At 33.8% G+C, this 21,196-nt stretch overlaps 2 protein-coding genes across 11 annotated transcripts; one reads left to right on the top strand and one right to left on the bottom strand.

Moving 5' to 3' along the window:
* The first annotated feature begins 1,873 nt into the window (after positions 1 to 1,873).
* On the top strand, positions 1,874 to 6,417 carry LOC112759010 (uncharacterized). 3 transcript variants are annotated; one of them, XM_025807813.3, is made up of 5 exons: positions 1,874 to 2,290; positions 4,443 to 4,647; positions 4,735 to 4,807; positions 5,171 to 5,336; positions 5,980 to 6,417. In XM_025807813.3, the coding sequence occupies exons 2-5, from the start codon at positions 4,482 to 4,484 to the stop codon at positions 6,082 to 6,084; spliced, it is 510 nt and encodes a 169-aa protein (XP_025663598.1). In that variant the 5' UTR covers positions 1,874 to 2,290; positions 4,443 to 4,481; the 3' UTR covers positions 6,085 to 6,417. The 3 variants fall into 3 exon arrangements, with proteins under 3 accessions (XP_025663598.1, XP_025663600.1, XP_025663599.1); XM_025807815.3 differs by having other exon boundaries at positions 1,893 to 2,362; XM_025807814.3 differs by having other exon boundaries at positions 1,893 to 2,271.
* A 6,066-nt stretch (positions 6,418 to 12,483) lies between these two features.
* On the bottom strand, positions 12,484 to 19,449 carry LOC112759011 (pentatricopeptide repeat-containing protein At1g79490, mitochondrial). 8 transcript variants are annotated; one of them, XM_025807818.3, is made up of 5 exons: positions 19,008 to 19,438; positions 18,832 to 18,874; positions 18,233 to 18,302; positions 16,124 to 16,363; positions 12,484 to 15,187 (listed from the first exon to the last, which is right to left on the bottom strand). In XM_025807818.3, the coding sequence occupies exon 5, from the start codon at positions 15,118 to 15,120 to the stop codon at positions 12,655 to 12,657; it is 2,466 nt and encodes an 821-aa protein (XP_025663603.1). In that variant the 5' UTR covers positions 15,121 to 15,187; positions 16,124 to 16,363; positions 18,233 to 18,302; positions 18,832 to 18,874; positions 19,008 to 19,438; the 3' UTR covers positions 12,484 to 12,654. The 8 variants fall into 8 exon arrangements, with proteins under 8 accessions (XP_025663603.1, XP_025663601.1, XP_025663604.1 ...); XM_025807816.3 differs by having other exon boundaries at positions 18,738 to 18,874; positions 19,008 to 19,437; XM_025807819.3 differs by having other exon boundaries at positions 16,134 to 16,363; positions 18,738 to 18,874; positions 19,008 to 19,425.
* Positions 19,450 to 21,196: the final 1,747 nt, after the last annotated feature.

Below are 21,196 nucleotides of genomic sequence, written 5' to 3' on the forward strand. Positions count from 1 at the left end.
CTAACGTCAGTCACCTCTGTTCGCGGCTTCGTGCAGCCACTTTCCGTCGCGCAATGTCTTCCCGCCGGCACCAGATCTGTTTCCCCTTCCACCCATCAGCCACTGTCTTGCCTCTTGCCAGCCACTGTCCCCGTCAACTTTGCATTTTTTCAGGCTTCCGGCTTCTAACCCTAGGTATAATTTTTGTTCTTTGTAATAATAATAGTTGAAGCATTGATTAATTGTTCTAAATCTTGCTGTTGAAGACTTGAAGCATGATTAATTGTTGACGCATTGATTAGTTGTTGGGTGCTAATTGCTAAACATTGCTGTTGAATAATTTTGATTAATGGTTATATAATTGATTAATAATTGCCACACTTTTACAACCCAGCATTCTAACCACTTCACTCCAACAACCTTGTCCATTGTTCATCATGTACTTCATGAGCTTCTCATCTTCTTTTGGTGACCATAATCCCTTTCTTAGCTTATTCTTACTATTGTTGTTCTTGTCCTCATCATTGTCTTTGCCACATACCTGAGACTTCCTCATCATTATTAATTATTGATCAATCAAATTAAATGTTAGTATTCCTCTCCACTCCCTTACTCATGAAAGAATTTTTCTTACTTTTCATAGTCCAATTTCGTTTCATATTATTTTTACTAAATGCAGTAAGATGTATAATAACATCTTTCTTAAAATGTATGTTTGGATTACTTTAGATTGATTTATAGTTTAAAGTTTATTAATAAGCACAGAATGAGTTAATCATGAAAAACACACTTTCATGAGTTAATTATCTTCAATATCAATATCACTCACATAAACCACTCATATCACTCACATAAAGCACTCATATAACATAGTTATCACACACGCTACAAAAACAGGGGAATAGAGTTTCTTTACTAAATAATTCAATTAATTTTATTCTTGGCATTCATAACAAGGCTTTTCATTTCATTGCAAGAGTGGTGGTACATCTTGATGAAGCTATAATGATGTAAGCATGGATAAATCACAAGCTTGATATCTAACACACTTTATTCCACAAGCAGAAAATTCACATGACAAAAAAAAAAAAAAAAAAAAAAAAGAAAACACATGAAGCTTTGCATGGCCCCTGATCTCCTCTGGTTGTTCTATTAGGCATATCCATAAACAAGTCTCGCAAGCCACAAGGGTTTAGAAAGAAGCTTGATTTGGAGGTAATTAATTAATAATGACTAGCGATGATGTATTACATGATGATAATAATGATGGTGGTGGGTTTGCTTACAATACAGGGAATGAAGAGTAGTAAGATCAAAGGGGGTTGGTTGATAAGTCTAGTACTAATAATAAACGGTTTTGAGAAGGACCTCAGAGATAATAGATACTTTCATCTCTTTTTTTTTTTCTCACAAGTTATATGTTGTTGCTGGTAGAGTATGAGTAGTCGTATTTGCACAATAAAAATTAAATCTAATTGTACATTTATAGATGATATTAATGCTGATTTAGATGAAAGTGGTGGTGGTGGTAGTAGTACATGTTATGCTGCACCACTTAATTTTTCTGGTCCAAGTAGTTAATGATATCAATGAAGCAAATCTGCAGTAAGTTGTGGCAGATTTTGATGATTGATGATAAATTTGGATGCTGGCATTTTATGTTTGGTTGGTTATTTTTGTTATTTGACTTTTAAGTTTGTATTTGAATGAGATTATAACATTCTGGTTTATGTAGTATTTTTAATTTGGATAATATTTTAAAGTTTATATTAGACTATAATTATATTTTAGTGTGTTTATTTATATTTTATTTATTATAAAATAATTTTTTCGGTTTAATCACGGTCGAACCAATTAAACCTATAAACCAGTAAACTAGTAACTAAAGCAATTCGATGACCGGTTCGGTTTTCAGAACCTTGCAAACCAGTCTCTCTAGTCTCCCCTTTCAATTTCACTGCAGAGCGGCAGAGGTTGTACCAAAGCTCTTCCCATTCTTCCTTGAAAACCCTAGTTTTCATCGCGCCGCCGGTGGCCTCACCATCGCCGCCTGGTTCATCGTGGTTGTTCGCCGTTCCTCCTGGTTTATCTTGCTCGAAGGCCCCTGCCGTTCGCCCAACGCCAGCGTCTCCAGGTTCTGCTCCGCCGTCTTCCATCCGTCGTGTTCATCGCCAGCTCACCAGCGTTCGTGGCCAGATCCCCGTCGTCCGTCGCCAGCTCGCCAGTGTTCGTTGCCAGCTTCCCGTCGTCCGTCGCTCTCCCGCAAATCTCTGGTCACTGCCCTCGCCGAAGGCAATGCCTCGGATGCTCAGTTAGTGCTCACTGCTTCTTGATAAATTTCAATTCTGTTACTGGCTTACTAGCTTGTTCTTACTTGTTCTAGGTTGGTTAACTCTGTTATATTGATGATAAATTGATGCTGATAAATTGTTACTACCTTGTTCTTGCTTTTCTTTTCTGTTGTTAAATTTTGTTAAAATTTCTTGGTGATAAATTTTGTGCTCATTGCCTCATTCAGTATTTTTTTTCTGTTGTTAATCATTATGCTGAGATTGTTAAAATTGGGTTGAAAACTTTGTTAATCTTCGTTAAAGCATGTTAATTTTTGTGTTAAAAATTAGAAATCATGGATAACAACATCTTAGTAAAACAAGAAAATGGGTATTGAAATGAACTCGCAAGTTATGGCAGGTTCTTGATATTGATGTTTTGGTTATTGCAAGTACTGTGTAATGGATTGTCCTGCTTTGTCAGGTTGAGTTTCTATGAACTACTTATAAACCAAAAAACAAAACAAATGCCTCCTAAAGGAATACTTGTAATTTAATCACAAAATATAACAAATTATGTATTGAAATAAACTCAAATAATTATCGTCTTAATGATATTTTAGCAACTATGTTTTACTGTTTTAGCCATCAGAAACTAGGTAATTATCATTTGTCTGTATTAATACCATTAAATATAGTAAAACACTGAAATGATATGTGATTAATCACTATTATGTCAACTTGAAACTTGAAAGTAACTGTGTGTAAAGTTTGAATATTGTTAGTTTTACTTTATTGGTTAAGAAATCACCGTCTAGAATCTTTGAGATTTCATACTTTAAAACTAAACTTGATTAGCCAAACAAAGTGGCAACAAACACACAAAACATGAGCGTATGTATCCTTTGATAGTACATATTGCCATAAGTTGGTGCTTAGTACTCTTACTATATCACAAAGCTCTTAAACTTATAATTGAAGAAGTTAACACTTCATTTTTTGTCTGATCTATGCTCTTAGCTTAAGTAACAATAGACCTTGTTTTAAACTTATAACCAGAAAAGTTAAGATTTTGGTTGATGATATTTTATGTAGTGCTTTAAATTTGAATGACATTTTAAAGTTTATGTTAAACTATAATTATGTTCTAGTGTGTTTATTTATATTTTATTTATTATTTTATTATAAAACGGTTATTCCGGTTGAACCAGTTGGACCAATGAACCAGTGACTTGAGCAGTTCGATGACCGGTCCGGTTTTCAGAACCTTGTAATTATGTTTTAGTGTGTTTATTTATATTTTATTTTTTATTTTATTACAAAACGGTAGAACTGGTTGAACCAATAAACCAGTGAATTAGTAGTTAGAGCAGTTCAATGCTGGTTCAGTATTCAGAACCTCGAATTTTACTAAATGTTTATGTTACTTTTAACTCTCCTACTTTATATAAATAAGAATGCATAAGGCTTTTTTTGAATCTTATATATACATGCTTTTATTATTTTATGTATTATCTATAAATAATAAATGATATGTTATAACAGAGAGGGTGCTTCTGCTCCCAAACTTAATGGAAAGTCTTACTTAGATGTCTTGAGAATACAGAATGACGATTAATGTTGATGAAAAATTAAATCATGTGGTCAATATTTGTAGTTAAGAAATGTCATTAATGAATAAGCCTCAGCTAGACCTGTTAGATTCTTTAATTTAATTTGTTTTGTTAAGTATGTTTTAAAGCACTTTGGATTACTGTTCTAGCTTGATTGTATCAGCAATATATTGGAAAGAGGAAATTACTTTTTGTTCTTGGCTTTATCTTTTCAAGATTCCTTAATTAATTAGGCAAACTAGATGTTATATTATTAGAGTTTGTGGATGTTTAGGGCTTGGTGGGGTCTTAAAAAATGAGAAGTCTTATAACATGATGAAGTTTTTATTTACAAATTTTTCATTTCACATATCCACACTCCATTGACAACGGAGAACTAGTTTCATCTGTTTTGCATAAAAGTTTATGTTATTTTTTGTCCCTTTATTTTTTCTTAAAAATTGTAACAGCTCTGCACTCAAAAATCATAAAAAGGAAAATTTTGACTGACTAATGCAATATATTTAAATGAATGTGCTTTTATCCTTTTACATTCCTCTATTCCCCTGTTCTCATTGCTATTTCGGGAAGTTGGTTGCAGATGGTTTACATACATTTGGCATAACATGCACTTGAACAAATGGGATCAAGCAGCTTTCTGTGGAATTTTACCAAGAAGTTTGTCACATTTGGGATCATTACTGTTACTGTGTCTGATCGTTATGTAACAGTGGTTCCAGTTCGGGGTGGCTCTATGTCTCCCACACTTAATCCAAAAACCAGCTCTTTTGCAGGAAACTTCTCTGGTAATATTCTTGCCAAAGGGGGTTCATAAGAAACATGGTTTTTTGGGATTGCAGATTTTGTTATTTGACCATTTGGTTATGCTGCAGATGATTATGTCTTGGTTGAGAAGTTTTGCATTGACAAATACAAATTTTCACATGGAGATGTTGTGGTCTTCAGGTAATACATTTGTTTCACTCTTGAATATATGTTTGCATTTATATGCCATATTTTACATTGGTATATGATGTCTAGAGAAGTTAAACAACAGTTACGGAAAATAACCACCTTGGACCCTGTGATTGGTTGACTTCACAAAGGATTTTTTCTTGGACTAATGTTGCACTTCTGTTCAAGTTATTGGTAGTGACTGGTGAATGATTATGCTATTATATTCAACTACTAAGATAATTCATGTTTTATTAGAATGTAGATTAGATCTAAGTTTTGCTTCTTTTGAAATTCTTAATTGGTGACTTTATTTATTTATTTATTTATTTATTTATTTAAGATTTTAATTAGTGCATCCCAAACCTTTTGTAGTTCCCCATTGAATCACAAGGAGAGACACATAAAGAGAATAGTTGCATTATCTGGTGAATGGTTTAGTAGTCGTCAGAACTATGATGTGTTGAAGGTTCCAGAAGGACATTGTTGGGTTGAGGGAGATAATGCGGCTTTTAGCATGGATTCAAAGTTATTTGGATCTGTAAGGTTCTCTTATCACTTAGTTTAAGGCGTGTTACTTATATAATATATTGCAAACCTTGACCAGCCAGGCTTCTATTGCCACAAAAAAAGCAATTTATTATCTGTCAATGTCAATTTTGTTGACATGTTTAAAGATAGTAGTGTATATGAGCTTTTGTTTAATCCAGTATCCTTATGTTCCATGCGTAATGTATTCAATCAAAGTGCTATTCACTGTGGTTTTACAGCTACAGCTGAGCCATCTTACTGATTTATATTTCACATGAATACTTGCATACATTAATATATCAGTCGTTTAACAAGACTCCGTTTTTGGGTTTTGTATATTGATTTTCATGTGCATTGATGTTGAGATAGATAATAAGGGTACCATGCTGTTAGCCTTGACCGAAAATTTTTATTGATTTGGATTTTCATTGTTGTAGACTTTGTCTATGTTCTTTTCCTTTTATTTTTGGTCATTATCTCACACACACACACACACAAAAGGGGGAGAGGGGAAAGGATCGATTCCGAGAGTCGAACCAGGGTGTGGTTGCTCACGAGTCAAGTGAGTTGCCATTGCGCCAAGGCCTCAGACCACGCTTCATCTATGGTTGCAACCTTTTAACATCTTGGTAACATGTAAATTGTGTTTGCAGATTCCTTTGGGCCTCATACGAGGAAGGGTGACCCATGTTGTGTGGCCTCCACAAAGAATAGGCGCCATCCAGAGTCCTCCACGAGAAGGATTATCTTCTTTATAGTTGGATCCTGATGATGCTGTTGCCAGGCCTCCTCAAAGTGCAGAATTTTGTGAGGAGAATCCTTCTTGGAGTATTCTTTTCTCTTCCCTAATTTTGTTTTAATCGGACACAGAAACCATTCTTTGCTCCATTTGTTTCGCTTTGCGGAGGAGAGTTACTATAATTCATTTGTTAATTGGATTATAGTATAACCGTTTAACCCTTCAATTTTTTTATTTTTATTTTTCCCGGAACCGAGCAATTAATCAAAATAGAAATGAGATGAATGATATGTTGCTCGTTTTTTAGCAGAAGAGATTAAGATGGTAATGTTCAAAATTGATACTTCTAGTCTCCTGGTCCAAAATTTTCTCCTTCCTCTCTTTTTAGAGATGATTTGGGACATGTTGGTTCTTTGCATATTATTATTATTTAATTAATTTAATATCAAATACGTGAATAACGTATATTTTAGAACCCTTGTACTTTTAGTTGGTGAACCAAATAGGCAAATACTGGATTTTCGATTTTCACAACCTTGCTTTTCACATGGTCAGTTAATTTGAAATACATTTTATTTATATTTCATTGTCTGTTGGAGCAATAAAACTATAATAGTAAAAAAAAGAGTAAAGTACCAACGCTGTACCTGTCAATTTTTCAAAATGACAAGACAACTCTTAACCAAAAACACGTTCCATTATGGTCCCTGACTCTGTATTTCGTCTGCCAACCCGGTCCTTTTATCAGTTTCATGGCAAAAATTCGATGGAAATTGCTGACGTGTCAGGTTCAAAAATAGATAGGGACATAATTGTCTCTAAATTTAAATTGGTTAGGAATTTATTTGTCCTTATTATTCTTTAAATAATATTTTTAATTATATTTTTATTCATTATATTAATATTCTTTTTTTAATAAAGAAGTACAAACTAATTAATAAATTATTTAAATTTAAAAATATCTTTTATTATAAAACCAAATAAATAATTTTTAAATATAATTTTTAAATATATAAATATAAATAATAAACATTAAAATTCAGTTAATACATTAATAATAATAACCCTATGATAGACTATTAGTATTATAACTAATGAACACATTATTTGATATATAGTAAACTTTTTTTGACTAGTAACAAATTTAATTTTTTATCTCTTTAAATTAAATTAATAATTCTATTATGTTTTATTTCATTTAGTATTAGTAGCCTACTCATAGTGTATTTTAGTGCAAAGATATCAAATAGAATTATTAATTTAGTTTAAAGAGATAAAAAATTAAATTTGTTATTAGTCAAAAAAAGTTTACTATATATCAAATAATGTGTTCATTAGTTTTCAGTTTATTGTGAAAATTAGCTAGATCATAATACTAATAGTATATCATAGGGTTATTATTATTAATGTATTAACTGAATTTTAATGTTTATTATTTATATATTTAAAAATTATTTATTTGGTTTCATAATAAATGATATTTTTAAATTTGAATAATTTATTAATTAGTTTGTACTTATTTATTAAAAAAAAGAATATTAATATAATGAATAAAAAATAATTAAAAAATATTGTTTCAAGAATAATACGGACAAATAAACCCCTAACCAATTTAAATTTAGAGACAACTAGATCCCTGTCCATTTTTTAACCTGACACGTCAGCAATTTCCGTCGAGTTTTCGCTGTGAAACTGACAGAAGGACCGGGTTGGCAGACGGAGTGCAGGATCAGGGACCGTAATGGAATGTGTTTTTGGTTAAGGGTCGTCTTGTCATTTTGAAAAATGGATAGGAACAGGATTGGTACTTTACTCTAAAAAAAACTTGAATAACCATAATACCCATTGAAAAAATATTTCTAAAGTAAGGAGATTGATAGTGATAAACTGGAAAATTAATCACTATGAGAAAATATAGGTAATTAACTATTTTTTATTTTTTGATATATATCTCTTATCTCTATTTTCCGATCTATATCTATTATATTTGTTTGTTGATCTATATCTGTTATCTCTATTTTTCTATCTATATCTATTATCTCTGTTTTTCGATCTATATCTGTTATATCTATTTTCCTATCTATACATGTTACCTCTGTTTTGCGATATTTTTCTATCTATATTTATTATCTTTGTTTTTCGATCTATATCTGTTATTTCTATTTTCTGATCTATATCTGTTATCTCGATTTTCTTATCTATATCTATTATATCTGTTTGTTGATCTATATCTGTTATCTCTATTTTTCGATCTATATCCGTTATTTATATTTTTCGATCTATATCTATTATCTATATTTTTTTATCTATATCTGTTATCTCTGTTTTTCAATCAATATCTATTATCACTTTTTATGATTTATATCTGTTATCTCGATTTTTTTTGTCTATATCTATTATTTCAGTTTTCTGATCTATATCTATTATCTCTATTCTCCGATCTATATCTGTTATCCATGTTTTCCTCTCTATTACAACAAAAATCACTTTTAGTGGCAATAACATAATAGTTACTATATGTCTTATTTAATTTGTTTCTTTGTGATAATTATATATTTTTCGTTATTACTATATGTTATAATGACAATTATATACTTTTTATGGCTATTAAAAAAGTCTTTATCAAAAATTTTTTAACAATTGCTAAAATATTTTAGCGACAAAGTATAAGATGACTAATGTCTAATTGCCAGTAATATATTAGCAGCTATTTTTATTACCGCAAAAAAAAAATAAATAGCTATTAAAAATATTTTTCTAATAGTGTATAAGTTAAAAAATAATTTAAATTGATAACTTTGTATTATTTTTAAAGTATTTTAAATTAATTATATCTCTTTTTATCATTATAATACTTAAATATTAGATTTGTATAATATATTAATATCTATGAAAATATAATAATTACCCATGCATTTAAGTATATATAATTAAAATTAATTAAAATTGATAGTGTATTAATTGTAATAAGAATTATTAAAGATAGAATAAAGTTTAGTAAAATTTTAAAATTAAAACCTATTTCAACCCAAAAAGTGCACGAGGTTAAAAATTTTCAACCCAAATTTGACAAAACTAAAAAATTTTGGGTCGTGTATATTACAAGGTCGAGTTAAGTCTTAACCGTGAACCCTTGTCATATCTGATTTAATGATGACATTTATAAATGGTGGATATTCTCATGATAATATTTTTACATAAAAATAACATTATAAATTATTAGATAATTTGATATATTTGGTTAAATATATTTGATTAACCATTTAAAAGTTTACAATGACATCTTTATGTGAGTATTGTCCTTTATAAATTTGAGTAATTTATTGTAAAACAATGTATGATTCATGCAGGACAAGCAACATGGATTAATTGGGTTTAATCTCCTTACTTTTGGTTTTGTTCCTCTAACAAATACAAGTGAAGATATAATTGCTACTCAGAGGGCTGAGCCTTCTATCATGGGTGGTAAGTATGATATTAATTATAATATAATAATTTCTCTTTACAATATAATTCAATTGGTTTGTGTGTGTTTTTTTATGGTTATAGGTTTTTGAATCCCTTTATTTTTGGGGATTACCCTGAAACCATGAAAAAGAATGTTGGTTCAATTGACTTCCTAGGATTTGAGTAAATAGTCAAATTAGTCTCTAAAAGATTACTCATTTTTTAAATTGATTCTCGAAAAATTTTTTTAATCAAATTCATCCTTTAAAAATTTTAAATTAGTCATGTTAGTCCTTCTATTACTTTGTTTGTTGATAGTGTCAAAATTTGTTAATGTAACACATTAAGTAACATCCCAACATATATCTAGGAGTCTTAATTGACTATTAATATGATTAATTTATGAAATTAGATCAAATCAAAACTTAATTAAAGAGAAAACTTGAGGCATTAAAATTTCCTAATTTAGAGTTGATTTGATCTAATTTCATAAATTAATCATGTTAATAGTCAATTAAGACTCCTAGATGTATGTTGGAGTGTCATTTAACACGTTACATTAACAAAGTTTGACACCATCAACAAACAAAGTGACACAAGGACTAACATGACTAATTTAAAATCTTTAAAGGACGAATTTGATTAAAAAAAAAATCTTTCGGGGACTAATTTAAATAATGGATAATCTTTTAGGAATTAATTTGACCATTTACTCATATTTTTATGTTTCATTTTATGTTAAAGACAATCCTAAAAGTTTATGTATAAAAGATAGAGATTATGTAGCAGATATGTGTGGAACTTATAGGAAGGTTTATACCATATTCTATTTACTTAAGTTATCATCTATTTATTTAATTGAGTAAAAAGAAATCTAATTATATATGTTATTTTTGGATGTAGCATATACCACAAACGAAACATCTGATGAGGTAATAGTGCGTTGGAACTTAAATAAATCTTATTTTTTAATATTTTAATTTATGCATGGGTGATGTTTAACACTAACTTGTTGGTTGGAACGGTTTAGATTCCAATCATTCCATGGACTTTACAAGGGTTGCTTGACTCATTGAAGAGTATTTATGAAAAATTTCCAATTTACATGCAAGAAAATGGTTTGCTTCTTTTTATCTTGTCTCTCCAACACAATATAAATTTGATAACAAAATACATGAGTTAAATCTCAATTTGGCCACTGAAATTTAGCTCAATGTTCAGAATGACTCCACAATTTCGTTGGCCCCAATTAAAACCCCCCAAATTTGGAATTGTGGCTTCAACTTGCCCCTGCGATCATCTCCGTCACCAGAATGCTGATTTGATGCAATTGCATGACACGGTGGACACTACTTAAACGACGGCGCATTGGTTTCGCGCCCAAACCCTTTAGAAACCACGTCGTTTCAGTTTTTTGTGGGTTAAAACTCTCTTTCTTTCCACTACCACGATCATAAGTTGCCAAACATCAAGAAAACCCTTACATTACGTGGTTTCCAAAGGGTTTGCGTGCGAAACCAATGCGCCGTCGTTTAAGTAGTGTTCACCATGTCATGCAATTGCGCTAGATCAGCATTCCGGTGATGGAAATGATCGCAGGGACAAACTAGAGCCACAATTGTAAATTTGGGAGTTCTAATTGGGGCCAACAAAATTGTGGGGGTCATTCTGAGTTTCAGACCAAATTTCATAAGTCAAATTGAGATTTAACTCCAAAATATATTGACTTCTTTTGAAATTATACACAAAAAATTAGCTAACAAATCAATCAATATAAGATATGTATTAAAATACAAAATACACATTGAAAATGAATTACAAATGTATGATTATGATTAAATTTCGATTGATTATTGTGTCAAGTAGATGACGTCAACATCTAAAAAGCTTCCAAATCTTTTGTCAAACAAACCAATCATAGAATGATAGGATTATGATCATTATTTTTTGGACTTCACAGGTCAACAAACACGTAAAAATTCATCATTGGAAGACTGGCCGAGGATAAAATACTTACAAGAATACATTGGAAATATACTTGATATGCTAAGGTAGTACCTCCATTTTCATTTTTAGCATTTTTCTTTTTTTCCCCATAAAAATTTATTGAACCTTTGCTAATTCAATTTATAATTATATTGTTTTGTGATGTTGAAAGGAATGGACATGACATAAGAGGCTATTTTGTATGGTCGTTGATTGATGTGTTCGAATTATTGAGTGGATATGAATTCACTTATGGCCTTTATTACATTGATTTGAAGGACCCCACTTTGAGGAGATAACCTAAGCTCTCTTCTGTATGGTACTCTAACTTCCTCAACAACAGAACTATGGACCCAATGGTGGCAAGAAAGAATGAAGGATATGTCTCTCCCGATTTTCATTTTGCAGAAAGAAACTTATGGAGCTATTTGTCATAGAAAGTATATATAAGCATGACTAAATAGCTCCATGAATCTAGAGTGATGCCTAAATATGTTTGAAAAAGCTTAAAAGAAGTCCTTCTATTGTAGCAGAACTATTCCAGCAGTACAAACAAAGCTCTTCATCTACATTGCATGTGAAGTAGCACCATAACAAACAACATGTTCAGCATGTATAGCAGAAGAGCTATTCATAGTTAGTTTAACACTTCCAAAAAATAGCTCCTCCAGTTAACACCAACAAATCTGTATCCATGTAGTAAATTGCATTTAAGTCCTCAACTCTTTGGAGGACAAACATGTTAGGAACTTGGGTATTATGCTGTGTCCAAAGTCCTACATCGGGTAGTATGAAATGTTTGATGTTGTATTAAGAAGAGTGATTCTTCCCTCTTAACAACTAGCTTTTAAGGCATTATTATCCACTTTCTCTAGGTACTTAATACATGTAATCTTTTTCGTCCTATGCAGTCATCACTCGCTTTTGTCCATTCAACTTCAAGCACCACTCATACAGTGGAACTAATTGAAAATTTGAAACGAAATAATCTAATATGCATGTCATGGGAAAAATTTTATTCCAAATTCTTTAATATTACCTACCTATCTGTTCATGGCATTGGCTTTCTAAACACACGAAGCATTTGCACAACTCAGTAACCCTTTGACTTGCATATAAAAATGAAGTACCTGTTACTATCCGATGGCTACGAAGATTACTTATACTCCCTGCCAGAAATGAGAGGTTTAGGTGGGGATAAAGACCTAATTTCAGGTGCTGAACTGGGAAAAAGTATGTTGAGCCTGTGCATCAGGATGTCAGCCCTAGATGGAATTTCATTCAGAAGAAACTGCTGAACTATCGGTTTCTTGAACCACTCCATGACTGAATCTCCTGTGGCCCTAAGAACCACCTTACTCACCTCAAATGGAGACTCTACGGAGCTCAACATCTGCGCAATCACGATCTTTAAAGTGGGCCCTGTCACCAACTTAATCCGTCTTGGTACAATACCGTAATAGAGCATGCGCTTCCTAAACCTGTGAAGAGTGTGCACTACTGCTATAAAAGCTGCTCCAACAGACAAGTTTCTAACATCAAGGGACCAGGCGATGTGCTGATCAAAAACTATAGCCTTTGGGAAAAGCTTGTTCTCATATGCAACCTTCCAAACACATCGAGCTCGGTTTGTCTGCCCCATTAGAACTAGGTAATTGAGAAGAACATTCACAAAGTACCTTGCTGCGCCTTCCTCCAATTCATAATCAATACTTTGAAAGAATTCCCTGACAAAAGATAACACCGGTTGTCCCCTCTGCTCTGGGCCACAGAAAAGTCCGCACATGAAAACGTGCGCCTTATGCTTCGTAGCGCTAAGGATAGACATCAAGTGTCTCTCATTCTGCTCTTCCTGACACCTAACTAGATAAGCTAGAATGGACGTGTAGAGTATCAAGTCAACTTTTGCAGTTGAGTTTACATACGTTTCAAGAAGAGGCTTGGCTGATTCATATAATCCATTCTTCATGCACGACTCAAACAACTGCCTGATTATAAAATTATTGGTTCTAATCCCGGATGAGCCCATGAAACGCAGCCACCTCAAAGCAAGATCAACTGAACCTTCCTTGATATAAACCATCAAAACATCACTAGCTGTGACATCCACTAAATATCCCATGGCCTTCATTTCAAGTAGGATTTTGGCAGCCACATCCACCAGCTTCTTATTAGCAAGTAGAGTCAAAAGAACAGTGTAAGTGCTCAGAGGAGGCCTCAAACCAGCATTTGTCATTGAATTGTACAGCCTCATTGCATGATCTATTTGTCCAGATGCAGCATGCATTTCCAATAGACAAGTATATGTAGATGGGGTCGGCAGAAAGCCCGCTTTTTCCATGTCTGAAAATGCAGACAGAGCAATGTCAAGCTTCCCTGATTTCGCATGGGATTCAATGATCAAAGTGTATAACCCAAAGTTAGGCCTGTACCCTGTTTTCTTCATCTCATCCCAAAGCTTAAGAGCAGTTTCTAACTTTCCAGACTTCACATAAGATTCAATTAGAGAAACAAATATAGTAGGTGGTGGCTTGTACCCATAACCTCGCATCTCTGTGTAAGCCTTCATTGCACTGTCTAATCTCCCAGCCTTCCCCATTGAATCAACAAGTGACAAAAAGATGCTTAGGCCTGGCCGGAAACCTCTTCCTTTCATTTCTTGGAAGAGTTTGAAAGCAGCATCCAGACGGCCTGACTTTGCCAAGTTTGGGATCATCAATTCATAAGTTGAACTATTCAATGAACAACTGGCCTTTTCCATGCTCTCGTATATCTCAAATGCCTTATAAGGCAAACCTTTACCCAAAAACAAAGTAATAAGGGAATTGTATGTTTCGGTATCAATCTCACCACCGGCCTCCTGTATCTTCTTAAAGCAGCAAAATGAGACCTCCAACTTCTCAGCATTGGCCAAATATTGAATCACCCGATTACATGAAACAGACAAGGAAGCTCCAGTATTGGTAGAATCACCAACCATCTCATCAAACAATGATTGTATTCCATCAAAGTCCCTACGCTGGTTAAGAGAATCAAACAAGATAACATAACACTCATCAGTAGATGAATACCAAGGTTGCCGCTTCGCCCACCTAAACAAACTCAAACATGCATCACTATCACTAGTGATCTTCAAGGATTGAACAATGTGAGTCATGTTAGGCACAAACTGGAGCTTGTCCAATTGTGTCTCCAACTCTGGCCCCCATTTCCACCTCTTCACAACCTCAACTATTTTTGCCACAACCGCAGCATTTACAAAGGGCTTCTTGACCTCACCTACCATCACATGATCATCAATCCCAGGCTCCACGGACCTTGTACCCTTGCCCTTGTAAAGAATACTACCCGATTCATCCAAGTACTCAATTTCCTCAGTCCATTCCTTATGCCCACCACCATTATGGCAGTAGCATCTGATTGAACTAAGCTGCTCAACAAAGTTCAAATCTCTGCAGAAACCTGTGATTCTCCGAACTGAAGTGAATGAGGTTATAGAGGTAAAAGATATTAACTTTTGCTTAAAAGGTACCGGGGAAATAAAGGAACGAGGGACAGAGAAATTGTGGGTGAGTTTGCAAAGATTTGTAGTGGAAGAGAGCAATCTGCGGTGACGAATCATTGAATAATCTTCTTCAAAATAATCTTCCACAGGTTCCCCAGTTCATTTCCGGTGCAACAATAGTAGCCTGTAAGGAAAGTAAGAATTTAACAGGAAGAGAAAACAAATAAAAAGTGATGCAGAAGAACATCGACAGTTCAACTAAAAATAGTTTAGAGCAAGTACAGGTTTATAGGAATTGAGCATCAACAAAAATTAGCAGCCAAAACACTAACAATTTGCAAAATTCAACTTATAGCAGAGGCAGCAAGAACACCAACGCAATGATCAATAAAGGGCTATGCATGGATTGGATTATATAAAATTGAATCATAAGCAAATTAAAACCAATTTTGTGGTCCAAGAAATTTAAGAGATAACTTTTTTCTTTGAGGAAAAAAAGGGTAGCAAGTCACAAAGTATTGCAAAACCATATTGTTATGAACCCTTTCATTTATAAAATATATACATCAGAATTACTCTACTCAGATTTTGTTTCTGTTTTTGTAACTAGAACATTGGAATAAGCCAACAGAAGAATCTAAATGAAGTTAGAAGCCCCAATCCATGAAATCACACCAGACTCGCAAACATAATATTGAGTAAAATTAACAATTCATTATCTAAGGAAGTTCCAAAATGATTTTCAGATTCCAAAAGCCCACACTTTTTCCTTTTGCATTTCTCAGCAATGTTAACAATCCAATCAAGCTGAACATCACATGAATTAGCACAAAAATCACAAGGCCGCATTTTCCCCCTATAGATATAAAGTTATTATCAAAAGCAAAGGGAGCATAGCAAGCAAGAACAAGAAACAGTAACAGTGCTCATAGATCAAGAAACAAAAGAAAAACAACAGAACCAGCTCCATTGAAGGTAACAGCATTAAAGCTTCTTCTAACTGAATATGCAAGAACATATTAACAATAAAAAACTGCAAGCTACCAAAATCTACCAACATCCTTTAAAGCTTCACCAGATCAAGCCCACAGATTCACACAGAAGAACAGAGTATACTCACAAATTCGCACCGAAAAAGCAGCAGAAGCAGAACGGCAAACGCAGCGGTGGCGACTGGCGAGAGCGGAAGCAGGAGAGCTGACACCGAAGCCGAGTGGCGTCGTCGCAGACTCACAGCACCAGAGTAGCAGTTGAAGATTGAAGAAACACGAGCATCAGGCGGCGGCGGTGGAGACAATGAGACGCATAAGAAAAAATAGTTTATTCTCTAATTTTAAAAAAAAAATATTGAAACAATTACCTGTATATAAAACACAAAATCAAATTTCATAATTGTTAGAGGAATGCTTTTTCCGGATGAGAACATACGCCAAACATATATTGGAATAAAAACTAATAATTAAAAGAGTTAAAATCAACCAAGTATGGATACTATATGGACAAAAGATATGACATGACACTATATTTTTTCTTAGATATAAAGGCATGATATATATATTGTTGATAAATGAGAAAAAACCAAGGTTCTGAAAACGGAACCGGTCATCAAACCACTCTAGTTACTGGTTTATTGGTTCATAGGTTCAACCGATTCGACCGTGGTTGAACCGAAAAAACTGTTTTATAATAAAATAATAAATAAAATATAAATAAACACATAAAAACATAATTAAAGAGATGAAAGTATCTATTATCTCTGAGGTCCTTCTCGAAACAGTTTATTATTAGTACTAGACTCATCAACCAACCCCCTTTGATCTTACTAGTTACTACTCTTCATTCCCTGTATTGTAAGCAAACCCCACCACCATCATTATTATCATCATGTAATACATCATCGCTCGTCATTATTAATTAATTGCCTCCAAATAAAAAATAAATCAAAATGACTACATAAATCAGAATGTTATAATCTCATTCAAATACAAACTCAAAAGTCAAATAACAAAAACAACCAACCAAACATAAAATGCCAACATCCAAGTTTGTCATCATATCTCCAAGTAGGATCAGTTTTTCCCCGAACATTAGAAGTTTGTGATTGACTATCGTTAGATCCAGGAGGAAGAGAAGCTTCATTATAAAGTGTGTTCAAGAACATGTGAGAGCAATCGCACAAAAATCTATCTTTCTAATATGCGCATGATAAATCAAGATTATGAACCTAAATCTGACTTCCATCCGGATAACATGATATAAGCAGGGCTGGACTTGCAAAATTAACATTATATGACCTACTTATGTTTGTTTTATAAATACGATTACACAGATACATGATATTTTAATATAAACCAAACAAACATGCATTCCAGAAATTACAACTCAGGAAAAATTCTGAAACTTTGAAGCATTCTACTTTAAATTATTTCCACTCCTAGTGATCAAAACCACTTTGATTATTCAAAGAACTATTCAGCAGCAACACACAATGGTTAATGCAGAATGCCTTCACATATGGTGAAAACATAACAATTGTTCCCTAGAACAATGGCTTGTTGATTTTTAGAACAGACTTTCCTTACTAGATGAAGTCAAAGTTAATACTGCAATGATGCACTACAACTCATAAAAGATTATAGGAAACGACATATCCAGAATTTCACCACCAATCAAGGTTCTGACAACCGGACCGGTCATTGAACCGTTTTAGCTACTGGTTCACTGGTTTACTGGTTCAATCGTGATTCAACTGGAATAACCGTTTTATAAATAAAATATAAATAAACATACTAAAACATAATTATATTCTAACATAAATCTTAAAATGTTATCCCAATTAAAAATATTACATCACCAAAGTGTTACAATCTCATCAAAATACAAACTAAATAAATATCTAAATATCAAAGACATTAAAATTTGTTATTAATCATCAAAATAAAATAAAAAACAGCTATATTCAAAAACCTTCAACTACTACTTTGTTGGATCACACTCCCAAATGGTGATTTATTCATTTCTCTCAAGCATCTCTTTTAACAAATAACTTTGTTAGGAGCAATTTTTTAATTAAATAATCAAAGCACAACACAGAAAATACAAAAAATTAAGCAGCACAAAACTTAAGAATGCAAAAACGGCATGAAAAACAGCAGCACAGCAAATAAACATCAATTTTTCAAATTCATGCAAGGCAGAAGATATCATAGTCATGAGCAAAATATATTACAAGATCCTCAAAGAAGCATTCCCAAAATCCAAATGTGGCAACCTCAGCTCCCTAACCCTACAAGCTCCATCTGCAACAAATGATGCTTATGTAAACAAGAATATTGGATTCATTGGTGTTTGTTCTTTATTATTAAAGAGTGACAGGGGACAATAAACCAAACTGCTATTAGCATTCATTGGTGAAATATAAAACAAATGATGCTTGTTTCTTATTAGATTGGGAATATGCTTATGTATATTATAGATAATAGTTTGCATTTGATACAGAAGAGAAACTCATTAGCCATTACAAAAGCTTACCTTTGGATAATGATTGAACTAAGCAGTGAACAAAGTCAAGATAATAAAGAACAAAATCAGCAGTGAACAAAAATCAACAATCAGAACTATCAAGAACAAACACCAACAATCAGCAACAACTGATAATGAATGAATAAACTAAATTATATTAATTCGAAAAACCTAAGAAAACTCAAAACAGAGATCCGCAAGAAATTACTTACGAAAAAATAATGAACAAACAGATTCAGGATTTCAGAGAATGCCCAGGACGAGCATAGATCGCAAGGAGCAAGAATACCAAGGAGTAGAAATTACTTTCTGTGACGATTTATGTAATCTCCTTGCGGCTACAACAACACTACACACAAATCGCAATACAACAGAACAAATCCAAATCAGAAAAATAAAAAATTAAACAGAAAAGAAAAGAAAATCTTTGAAGCAAAGGGATGCAGAGAAACTGAAAGTAGATGAAGAAGAGTGAAGCGAACCATCATGGTGACGAAGAGAGAGGCTTCGGATTCGAAAGGAAGACCAACGACTGACTATTGGGGAGGGGTTGGACTGTTGGTGAATGAGAGGGGTTGGACTGTTGGACTGTTGTGCCTAAGCGCGACGGACGGCAGCAGAAGAGCGGCTGAGCAGACGAATACGATGACGACGAAGACACGACAGCGCAGCAGCTGGAAGCCTCGAATAGCGAAGTCACCGCGGGAATGGACGACGTGCCGAGCTAGAAGAGAAGGTCTGGCCATGTAGGCTTGGGACAGGGGAAGGAGGAGGCCGCAGAGACACCGACAACCACGGACGGCGGCGGCGGTTCTGTTGATGAAGCTGGGGTTTTTGGTCTGGGATTAGGGCTTGATGTTGATGGTGTGTATCGAAGGAGGGGTTTTGGTCCGGTCCAACAGGCCGGTTACTGGCCAGTTTAACGGTATTTCAGCGGTTTAAAGAAGGCGGTTTTAGAAGGAGAACCGGATCGTTTTTCATGCCAGTTCCCGATTGAACTGGTTCTATCGGTCGGTCCGGTCCAATTTTCAGAACATTGTCACCAATACAAACAGTTTCTGTGTTTCATAATTTACCGATCATAGAGTAGAAGATATCATTCTGATTTGATTTGCCATGTCACCATTTTCATGCATATATTCACCAAGAAATTAAATAAAATACACCAGATAAAAGAGGGGGGTTGGAGGAAAAAAAAACAGCAAAGTTCACAAATTAATTAAGAACAATTATTCAACAATTATTCAACCTATTATTCAACCTAGTAATTCACAAATTAATTAACAATTATTCAACCCATAACAAGTTCACAGACTATTCAACAATTATTGTTAAAAGAATACCTAGAAGCTAGAAGCAATGAAGCATAGAACAGAGCTTGCGCCGGCGACGGTGGAAGAGAGCTTCGCGATGGAGGTAGGAGGCAAGCCTGGCGATTGTGCTTCCATTGCTGAGAGTCTGAGACGTTAGCTGCACGAGCAGGAGTGAGGGACCGAGTGAGCTTCGAAGCTCTAACTTGCAACGGCGTCAGGACCAGTCCGACGGCTGAACGAAAGGGAGGGACTGAGCTCACCACGTTTAGAGGAACGACCAGCTCGAGGGTGATGGGAGGGACGAGGGAAAGAGTGTGTGCTGCTGCTACGCCGTTGGAGACCTGGAGTGAGTTAGGGTTGGTAAGGGTTGGGGGTGTTACTGGTTAAGGATCATAATGCTAAACTGCTGCATTTTGGCAATTTTTGGGCAAAATAAGAAAACCGGCCGGATCCCGGTTCGGTTTGACCGATTGGTTACTAGCCGGGTTAGCAGTTCAACTCCGGTTTTCAATTTTTGCGGTTTTGGCATCTAACCAAGGTTGTGAGAACTGAACTGGTCAATAAACCGGTGAGGTCAATGGTTCAATGATTTACCGGTTCGACCGAAATTCAACCGGTTTAATTAAATATTAAATACAATTATTATAAAACATATATATAATTTTAAATAGATAAATTCAATAATTTCTAATTTAATAAAATTCAAAATTTCACATAATAAATTATCCATAATTTAATATTAGAAGTTCACAAACAACTTCAAATATCAAAGTTCATAACTAAAAACAACAAGAACGCACATAATGACAAACACATAATGTTCTACTATCAAAAGAAACAATTACTAACAAGTTTTCCTTTAATCAAAGCAACTCATCAAAAATCATAATCATCAGATTTACCTCTAGAAGAACCAGTTTGAGAATCTTGAACAGCATTATCTTGTGGCTGTGCATTACTTTGTGATTGTTCCATCGGTAACATAGAACATAAACCCCAGCAACCAATAAGCTCAACAACCAATAACAAATAAATTAAGCTTAGCAACAAAAATCCTCAGCAACCAATAAGCTCAGCAAACAATAAGCTCAGCAACCAAATCATGAATAGAATAACAATAAGCTCAGCAAGCAAATAATAACTGATCTTGTCTGTGAAATAGATCGGTTTTAACTACCCAGTATCCGCCGAGCAATATACTTGGAGGCTGAACGTCCAACTCTTGAATCCGAGCTTTTCTCCGTGTTGTATGAGAGTACGAGCAATGAAAAAGGGGGGAGTGTACCTGCAAAGGCACTCCAATGCTTAAGTCAGTATAGCGTTAAGTTCAGAACTTGAAATCAAAGAAATGCTTTACC

The sequence above is a fragment of the Arachis hypogaea genome, chromosome 16, assembly GCF_003086295.3.
Source record: "Arachis hypogaea cultivar Tifrunner chromosome 16, arahy.Tifrunner.gnm2.J5K5, whole genome shotgun sequence".
NCBI classification, from domain to species: Eukaryota; Viridiplantae; Streptophyta; class Magnoliopsida; order Fabales; family Fabaceae; genus Arachis; species Arachis hypogaea.

Bases quoted from the DNA above. Each gene is read 5' to 3' on its own strand.
- LOC112759010 (XM_025807813.3), top strand. From the start codon at position 4,482: ATGGGATCAAGCAGCTTTCTGTGGAATTTTACCAAGAAGTTTGTCACA. The intron at 4,648-4,734 runs GTAATATTCTTG...GTTATGCTGCAG, and splicing joins TTTTGCAGGAAACTTCTCTG to ATGATTATGTCTTGGTTGAG. The intron at 5,337-5,979 runs GTAAGGTTCTCT...TTGTGTTTGCAG, and splicing joins ATTCAAAGTTATTTGGATCT to ATTCCTTTGGGCCTCATACG.
- LOC112759011 (XM_025807817.3), bottom strand. From the start codon at position 15,120: ATGATTCGTCACCGCAGATTGCTCTCTTCCACTACAAATCTTTGCAAA.